The 9,973-nt window shown below is 38.2% G+C and overlaps 1 protein-coding gene across 3 annotated transcripts in view; it reads left to right on the top strand.

Moving 5' to 3' along the window:
- The window catches only part of col14a1a (collagen, type XIV, alpha 1a), a 386,358-nt gene that overhangs the window by 324,824 nt on the left and 51,561 nt on the right, over positions 1-9,973 (top strand). For all 3 annotated transcript variants that reach the window (XM_061915882.1, XM_061915884.1, XM_061915881.1), the window contains exons 36-38: positions 2,028-2,081; positions 3,859-3,954; positions 4,218-4,271. In XM_061915882.1, the coding sequence (XP_061771866.1) occupies positions 2,028-2,081; positions 3,859-3,954; positions 4,218-4,271 (204 nt within the window). The remainder of the gene's footprint in view (positions 1-2,027; positions 2,082-3,858; positions 3,955-4,217; positions 4,272-9,973) is intronic.

Genomic DNA, 9,973 nt, shown 5'->3' on the forward strand with positions numbered 1-9,973 from the left:
TGGATCTTCTGTCATAAGAAAACCCTCTATATGGAAAGTAGTCTCTCCATTCACAGGTGGTGGAGTAAATAAGGTGCAGATACGGCAAGACAGTCATCCATCTCTTCACCATGTGGACCCCCCGTCAGCCTAAAGGCTGGAATATACTCTCACGTCACGTAGTTTGCGTCCCCTCTGACGACGGCTTGGTTCGTTTATAACTCTTCCAAGGGGGCTGGCGTGTGATTTTCAGTTCTCTTCCAAAACCCTAAGGGGCAGTGTTTTCTTGTGTGAGCAACCACAACTCTTATTGACTACCTTCCTGAGAGAGAGAGAGCTTCCAGTGTGTATTTGTGGTTGTTAACTTCTTTTAAACAATGGCTCACTTTTAAGGTACACATTGTTTCGAAACCGGAAGAGAAAACGTTCCCGAAGGTGGGCTCTGCCTCCCAAGAAGATTCGAGGCAATCTTTGTAGTTTGGCAAAGAAGTATTGTATGCAAATTTTCTCCATAAGCGCTCTTGGTTTGCTCTATTGTTACTATATTGCCATCCATCCATCCATCCATTTTCTACCGCTTATTCCCTTTCGGGGTCGCGGGGGGCGCTGGCGCCTATCTCAGCTATAATCGGGCGGAAGGCAGGGTACACCCTGGACAAGTCGCCACCTCATCACAGGGCCAACACAGATAGACAGACAACATTCACACTCACATTCACACACTAGGGCCAATTTAGTGTTGCCAATCAACCTATCCCCAGGTGCATGTCTTTGGAAGTGGGAGGAAGCCGGAGTACCCGGAGGGAACCCACGCATTCACGGGGAGAACATGCAAACTCCACACAGAAAGATCCCGAGCCTGGATTTGAACCCAGGACTGCAGGAACTTCGTATTGTGAGGCAGACGCACTAACCACTCTGCCACCGTGAAGCCCACTATATTGCCAGTTGTATTTTATTTCTGCTTTCACTGGACAAAACCCCCTAAAATGATGTATTAACAAGCTAACAATCACAGCTCTGCAGTCCGCGTTGCCACTGAAGCACAGCTAGATTTTTTTTGGGATGTGCACATTAAGGTCTGCGGGAGGGACCGCAGGGGGAGGAGCAGGACAGTGACAGGGCCTGTCACTGTTTTTTTAGTCGCACCCAGATGGCCACTCAAATCGTGGATCTTTTGAGTTTGTGCTCTCTCCGGATGGGATACCTATCCTCTTCCTGTTCGAAGAGGATAGGTACCATGTTTTTGAGGAATGGTGTGCTTCTAGGAACACAATTTCCCTGCAGTGCTTAGTGGTGGACCCGCTGTGTTTCCTGCAGGATTTGATGGAAAGAAGGAAGACTTTTTCCACAATCAAGATATATTTGGTGTCTATCTCTGCTTGCCATGTGGCCATGGGAGACAAGCACTTTGGGCAGCACCATTTGAAAGGGGCATGCCGCAAAGGCCCCCTGTCCATGGTATTTGAAGCCTTTTGACATCATCCATTCGAGCTAATTGATGCTGTGGAAATTAAATGTGTCTGTTTGAAGACCGTGTTTCTCTTAACTTTGTCCACAGCAAAGAATGTGAGTGACCTGCAGGCTTTCTCGATTAGTCCAGCTTGTTTGCAATTTGCTTCTGAATTGGTAAGGTTTGCATGTGGCTAAACCTACTTTTGTTCAAAAGGTGGTTTGCTCATCTTATTGTTTTTTTACTATGGAGTTGTGGGCCTTTCGTCCTCCTCTGAGCAGACGTGTAATTGAAGCTTTCCTAGAGATACATGCCCATGGCAATATCCCAAAGTGAAACACCTCACTCTGTTATCAAAGAACCAAGGGTCCTTTTAGTAACCCAAAGAAGTTTTTTCTTTAACGATGTCACCAAAACTGGGACCTTGAAAAGCGACCGTTTGAGTGCCTCTTCTCTCAAAAGTGGAGTGACCAAGTGAGGATGATGATATGTTTATTTAGTGTTTGGTGCTTATAAACCCATATTACTGTTAGAACATAGATTGTTTTTAAAGTCAGGGGCTCTTTAATTGATTAAATAAATTGGTGTGTTTCAGGGTGGTCCAGGCATAAGAGGGGCACGAGGAGACAGAGGGGAACCTGGAGTGACGGTAGGTACAAACAATGTAGTTGTGGTACCTGCTGCTTGTATGATAGATTCCTCTGACCAGCAAGACAAATACTGTATTTTTTTAATGTCGTGTAGATAAAATGAAGGATGCTAATTGTAAAATTATATTCCTGTTTAGCTTTCACCTCGACCTGTTTATTGTTTTTAATTAAAACAATTAAATATGCTCCAGATGAAGGAAGTGGCTATATCCCGTTTTAATGACTCCAATACATTAGCTTGAGGGTGATGGAGCTCCAGTGCAATGCTACAGAGGGATAAGAAGGAACCCCAGGAGGAAGAAGTAAGGGAGGATAAATGAAAAAAAAAAAACGCCCACTACATGGTCAAGGCCTCTCAGCAGCGATGTTCTCACACACTTGCTGACTATACATTCTACATATGTTTGCTCCACTCCTCATCTCCAAGGACAGAACACCCCCGTATACTGTCTATTCAAGTGGTCAAAGCATGGAACAAACGCTCAGGAGTGCGAACAAACAAAGAGGCCAGTCAAACATCGCCCACTCGGGCTGGTCTTTCAATAGGGGTCAATTTTGAAAAGACAAAAGCAAATTTAAATACCGTGTACTGTATATAATCTCAAAGGTCAATGATGATGCACTTGTGGACAGTCAAAAAGGAGTAAGCAAATCAGTTTATGAGACGTAAAATTACAATAATGTCACCAGAGCTGCAGTTTTATCTCCATTGCCATATTTATATTTATGTGGGAGCAAATTTATAACCAACACGTCCAACTTTTGAACACCACCTGTCTATTCAGTCTGAGATATGGAAAATTTGTTTGAGGCACGTATGTTCAGGCATGTAGTGCGGTCTTTCAGCAAATCAATTAGAACATGTTCTTTTGATTTGTCAACCCAAGAGCAATTCTCAAAATTCTGAAGACAGATTAAATATATTTTTTGCGATCAAGACCATGTGTTATGTGAGATACACACTTTTTCTTTCTGCTGGAACACATATTTTGCACACATACCCGACATGTTAATATTCATGCAAGACTTTACAAAGAACTATAGACTGTTCTTAAAATAGATTTTTGATTGTTTTTTTAATTAATTACAAATAAGAATCGCAATTCATTCGAAAATTTATTTTTTTTGAGACCCCTAAGATATATTTTATACACTATATATATATATATATATATATATATATATATATATATATATATATAAGCTGGATATCGCAAATATAAGGTGATACATAATTTTCTGACTTTTATCAGTTTCAATTTTAACAGTTTGTAAAAATAAAATACATGTCAATCTTAACAATATAACTTGTAGACCTTTACTGGTGATGTAAAATTGACACTTTTCCAATAACTTAAAAACCTAGATACATAGCAATCCTTCACCACCGCATACAACAAGCCTTGTGTTTAGTAATCGTTTTACAAAGTCCAACTCTTGTATTGCATCTAACCAAATAGTTCTCATGTTTTGACCCTTTAGCTTAAAGGTTACTAATGGTAAATGAGTTATACTTGTATAGCGCTTTTCTCCATTCAAGGTAGTCAATTTCCACATTCACCCATTCACACACACATTCACACACTGATAGCGGGAGCTGCCATGAAAGGCCCTAAACACAACCCATCAGGAGCAAGGGTGAAGTGTCTTGCTCAAGGACACAAAGGACGTGATGAGGATAGTAGAAGCTGGGGATCATCCATAATCACTTGTAAAGTTTAAAAATCTGATTTTTATTTTGACTTCATTTTTCTTTTTCTTATTATTTTTTCATAGGGACCTCATGGGCCTGTGGGAGAGAAAGGCCCTGCTGGACCACCAGGGCAGTCAGGTCCTCAGGGACCCAGCGGCCTTTCTATTCAAGGGCCTCCGGTAAAGTTGTTTTGTGTTGTGTGCGTGGCAACTCTAATGTGTGTGCACAAAGTTAACAAGCTGCTGCTAGTATACGGAGGTTTTGCTCAAATATCCTGCCAGACATTTGTAGGACGGCGTCCAAAACTCTCTGAAGCTATTATGATGGAATGGATCGTTATGGAGAACATGGTTCGGGGGGTTTTGGTCTCTTGGTACCTCTTGTTATGACCGCTATAGGACCCTCACAGCAGTTGACGTGTGGAACTCTGTTTGCATTGCAGGGGGCTGCTGGGGTGAAGGGAGGGCAAGGAGAGATCGGTCCAATTGGCCCAACGGTAAGATTACTTTCCAAAAAAAAATGTTGCAAATAAGACGGACGGGATATGTGACATTGTAGAAGAATACACACTTTTTCTAGTCTTCCCGACAACCAATAATCCCAATGCTCTCAACACTCTGGTTTGATCATGATGGAATGAACCCAGCAGAAGTGGGTCAGAATAAAACCCACCGTGTGTGTGTGTGTGTGTGTGTGTTTGTGTTTGTGTGTGTGTGTGTGTGTGTGTGTGTGTGTGTGTGTGTGTGTGTGTGTGTGTGTGTGTGTGTGAGTGTGTGTGTGTACGTGCGTGCGTGCGTGTGCGCGAAGAATACAAATGACCTTCCCATGAATAATCGCTATCATGCCAGCAGCCTGTAGACACATACTGTAGCAACAAGCCCTGATGCTGTAGCAAAGCTTCGACTAATGTTTGGTTCCCTTCTTTAAGGTTGTGTTTTTTTATATTTTATTTGCTCTGGTGAAACTGCCTTGCGACAGTTTTTGGTCTCATCAGCTTGAGTGGTTCATGTCAGCCATTTATTTTAATCTTAATTTATATGAGGAAATGTTTTGATCGTTCATCACAATTTATTTATATAGCCTGTAATCAGAAGTGCCTTAAAGGGCTTCGCAAACCACAACATCCCGAAATTATAAAGATTATGTTTAACTATTATAAATCCGTCTAATAAAGTTCTTAGGGAAAGTACAAAACCAAAAAGTATACTTTTTCGTCTTACTACAGGGGTGTCCAAAAGGGTTGTGGGAAAATATCGATTCAAATTTGAATTGCGATTTTCAAGTTGTGCGATTCAGAATCGATTCTCATTTTTTTTTACTCGATTTTTTTTAATCAATCCAAATCCAACAAAACAATACACAGCAATACTATAACAATGCAATCCAATTCCAAAACCAAACCTGACCCAGCAACACTCAGAACTGCAATAAACAGATTAATTGAGAGAAGACACAAACACGACACAGAACAAACCAAAAGTAGTGAAACAAAAATGTATATTATCAACAACAGTATCAATGTTAGTTATAATTTCAGCATAGCAGTGATAAAAATCCCTCATTTACATTATCATTAGACATTTATAAAAAAAAAAAAAAAGAACAATAGTGTCACAGTGGCTTACACTTGCATCGCATCTCATAAGCTTGACAACACACTGTGTCCAATATTTTCATAAAGATAAAATAAGTCATATTTTTGGTTCGTTCAATAGTTCAAAAAAATTTACATTATTGCAATCAGTTGATAAAACATTGTCCTTTACAATTATAAAAGCTTTTTACAAAAATGTACTACTCTGCCTGCAGACTGGCGTAGATCCTGCTGAAACCCTATGTTTTGAATGAATAGAGAATCCTTTTGAATCGGGAATAAATCCTTTTATAATCGAGAATCGTGCTGAATTGAAAAAAAATCGATTTTGAATTGAATCGTGACCCCAAGAATCAATATTGAATCGAATCGTGGGACACCTAAAGATTCGCAACCCTCGTGTCCAAAGTGTGGCCAAGGGGCCAATTGCAGTCCACAGCTGGGGTTTTGTGGGCCCGCAGCCTATTGTCGAAATAAAATCAAACAAAACAGAACAACAGTACATCTGTAAGAAAAAAAGAGAAAAGTGAAATTTAAGGAGAAAAACCAGAAAATGTGATACCAGTAATTAGGGGTGTGGGAAAAAACGATTTGAATTTGATTCGCGATTCTCACGTTGTGCAATTCAGAATCGATTCTCATTTTTTTTAAATAGATTTTTTTATTGTGTATTTATTTATTTTTTTATTTTATCGATCCAACAAAACAATACACAGCAATACCATAACAATGCAATTCAATTCCAAAACCAAACCTGACCCAGCAACACTCAGAATTGCAATAAACAGAGCAATTGAAAGGAGACACAAACATGACACAGAACAAACCAAAAGTAGTGAAACAAAAATGAATATTATCAACAACAGTATCAATATTAGTTATAATTTCAGCATAGCAGTGATTAAAAATCCCTCATTGACATTATCATTAGACATTTATAAAAATAAAAAAAGAACAATAGTGTCACAGTGGCTTACACTTGCATCGCATCTCATAAGCTTGACAACACACTGTGTCCAATATTTTCACAAAGATAAAATAAGTAATATTTTTGGTTCGTTCAATAGTTAAAACAAATTTACATTATTGCAATGAGTTGATAAAACACAGTCCTTTACGAATATAAAAGCTTTTTACAAAAATCTACTACTCTGCTAGCATGTCAGCAGACTGGGGTAGATCCTGCTGAAACCCTATGTATTGAATGAATAGAGAATCACTTTAAATCGGGAAAAAATCCTTTTTGAATCGAGAATTGTGTTGAATTGAAAAAAAATCGATTTTGAATCGAATCGTGACACCAAGAATTGATATTGAATCGAATCGCGGGACACCCAAAGATTTGCAGTCCTACCAGTAATGTAGCTGTAACAATCTGAAACATTCATATTGCAATCATTGTGACCATAATCATACTGGGGTCAAAAAACTCAAATGAAAATAAATAAAATAAATAGAACTGCTGTTAGAAAGCCCACTATTTTGTGTTTTTACGTTTCCTATGCTTCACTGATAAGAGTAGGCTGGTAGACTTTGTGGCATCATACTATGTTCAGCATACCTTGAACGCATCGTAAGAACATCTTTATGTCGTATCACCCCAAGTATATATCGATCACTCTGTTCTGAGAGAGCTCAGCTTGTAGATTGAATGTACACAATTTATAATCTTAATTGTTCAGACAGAAATGTGTTTATACAAGTTTAGATTGTGGCATGTGATTTCTTAAAGGGGAAATACATTAATGTCTCTTGTATTCATGTTAGCATTAAAGCTAGCGAGCTAGCCCCAGTCCGTCTGTGAGTTTATCAAAGTGTAGCTGTAAATCACAGTTATTCGATAATTTTTATTCAAAACAGTAATAATAACCATCAAGAGTTTTAATGCTGTTATCATTAACACTGTTTATTGTTACATCCATAACTAATAATAGTACACTTTTTCACCTTTAACACAAAGCTGACCCAATGTTTTGTCTAAATTAAATTATATAATGCAGTTTTTTTTGTGGGATTTTTTTAAATAACAAACTAAAAAATTATAAAAATGGCCCATACATGCTATGACTTTTTACTGTGTGACCCTTAAGGGAAAAATTTTGAACACCTTACTTGATAAAACACTCTTTTCTTTGAAACTCTTTGAAACAATTTACACGTCCATTGTTTATTTATGTTCCCGAGCTATTGTTATCTGTTACTGTGTTGCCAGAGAAAATTAAATATTAATCTAGTGTGAACAGACCCATAAGCAGTGCTAATCAATTTGCCTCTTAATTCAATTTGTGGCAGACAGACATTAATTCAAAGTAAAGTCACTGGCTGACACGCTTACCAAATTGCAACCAGGGAGTGCTGACTTTGAATATCATATTTTATCTTATGGATTTAACAAGATCATACAATGTCTCAATGCAGTGCTTCTTAAATATTGGGGTGGGGCCCCGGAGAGGTTGCAATGAGGTGTCAGGGGGCTATGAGAGACAAGGAAACTTCCAGTATTAGTGTCTTTATTCATGCTTTAACAATATACAAACCTCCAGTTAGATAGTATCAGTGCTCAAATTAATCAACAGGCGGACCAAGAAATATGAAAAAGTATAAATAGCTCTTGGTTTATTGTGTCGTATTATGTATTCAAGGGGTTTCCAAAAGGGTCATTTGATGAATAATGTGCGGCGCGCAAGACATCACAAATTTAACAAGAAGATTGGACCGCGGCGTGTTTGGGCCTAAGTTTAGTTTATTGTGATTTGAATTGGAGTGATCTTGTCAGTCTCTTGGTTGCAAAGATAAAATCAATGACCATGAGTTTCACTTGGTAGGGACCTCAGCACAGCATCAATTTATATGACCCAATCCAAAAAACGTTTCCTACTAATGGTGTAAATTAACTACAACCAACAAATAAAGTCAACACACGGTCACACATAACACACCTACTGCTCATTAAACTTTGCGGAAAAGCGCTATGTATAATTTTCAAATTACTCAAATATAAATTCACAACAGTGCTTGATGGATGATATACAAAACACTCTCTCCACACTTGTTTGGCACATTTTAGCTGCTTGATATTGCTGGTTGATTTCAAAACTTAGAGGAGGTGTTCAGGGAAGGTAGTTGTCGAACTTTAAACATACTTTTAATTTTCAATCTCATAACGTTTGTTTTTTTTGTTTGTTTGTTTGTGTCTGATGTGGGGGCAGAGGGGTTAATGTTGAAGTTAGGTGTTGTTTAGTCTGTTTCAGCTTGCTTTAGTTAATGTTAACTAAAGTGTTATTTTGGTACAAAAGATTGTTGTTACGTCACAATCAACGCTCTGCTGTGCATTGTCATGTCTGTATTATGCATGTCTGTCTGTGTGTTTGTGTGTGCGCGCACAATACAGCATATTGGAGGTTAGCCTTGAAAATATGGCTTGACCGCAGGTTGTACTGTATTCTTACATGTTTCGCAAGCTTCCCTCTTAAATTTGAATTTGGCATGAGATTAGTATGCAGACTTAAAGCATTGCAAAACTTAAAGCACACAACAGCTGTTTAAACGGGATCACAGATCACTCGGAAAAAAGCACACAGTAAATAATAATTGAAAAAAACCTGATGTTAATGTAGTGATTTTGATACCAAATTTATTTAGATGCTCATCTAATTACATTACACATATATTTGAAATCTATAGAAGTACACTAACTTCAGAACTGTATATATGTTGTATATACATTGAGTGTATTTATGTATTAATTTCATATATTAATATATGTATATAGGTAAACATATATACAGTATGTATAGGCTACTGTATATACGGTGTGTGTGTGTGTGTGTGTGTGTGTGTGTGTGTGTGTGTGTGTGTGTGTGTGTGTGTGTGTGTGTGTGTGTGTGTATATACTGTATATATTGTTACTTTACTTGCAGTTGGCTTTCGGCACCCTGCCAAAATTTTTTAGTCCAATGTGGCCTCTGAGTAAAAAAGTTTGGACACTTGTGGTGCATATCTTTTTATTTGGACTACAACTGCCGCTAGGAAAAATAAAAACCTCTATCATTTATGAAAATCTTTTTACTAATGTTACTGGTTGGTGAACGTCACAAATCGAGGAAAATCACAAATAGCGTGTTTTGAACAAAGCAAAAGTGTTTTAAAAATGTATCCTCCACATTTCTAGTTCACATTTTGTTATGGTATGGTATCCTTTTTTTGTGGTGAAAATTTAATTTGTAAGCGCCCCGTAAAAGGTGGGGAAAAAGGTAGACGCTGGGGGAGGATGAGCAAAAAAAAAAAATCGATTTCAGACTGGACTCCTATTGAGGCTGGTCCAGTCTGTAGTGAGAAAACAACAGCATAGTAAAGCACATATACAGTACTTATTACCACACTTAAATTCAGTCAGTCCGAAAAAAGTCAACAGCAACAGTTGTGTGTCCATGAAGGACGGGAGGAGTTTGTTGCGTCTTCACTGCACTGTTCTCTGGTAGAGTCTCGAAGCAACGACCTTGTCACTTCGCTTGCAGTCAGGGGAAAACAATCCCTATTAGAATGTTTGTGTTTGAGCGAGTGAAAATATATTTAAACTTTCACTCCTAATTGTCTATTTCTGG

This window comes from Nerophis ophidion, linkage group LG11 (genome assembly GCF_033978795.1).
Source record: "Nerophis ophidion isolate RoL-2023_Sa linkage group LG11, RoL_Noph_v1.0, whole genome shotgun sequence".
Lineage (NCBI taxonomy): Eukaryota > Metazoa > Chordata > Actinopteri > Syngnathiformes > Syngnathidae > Nerophis > Nerophis ophidion.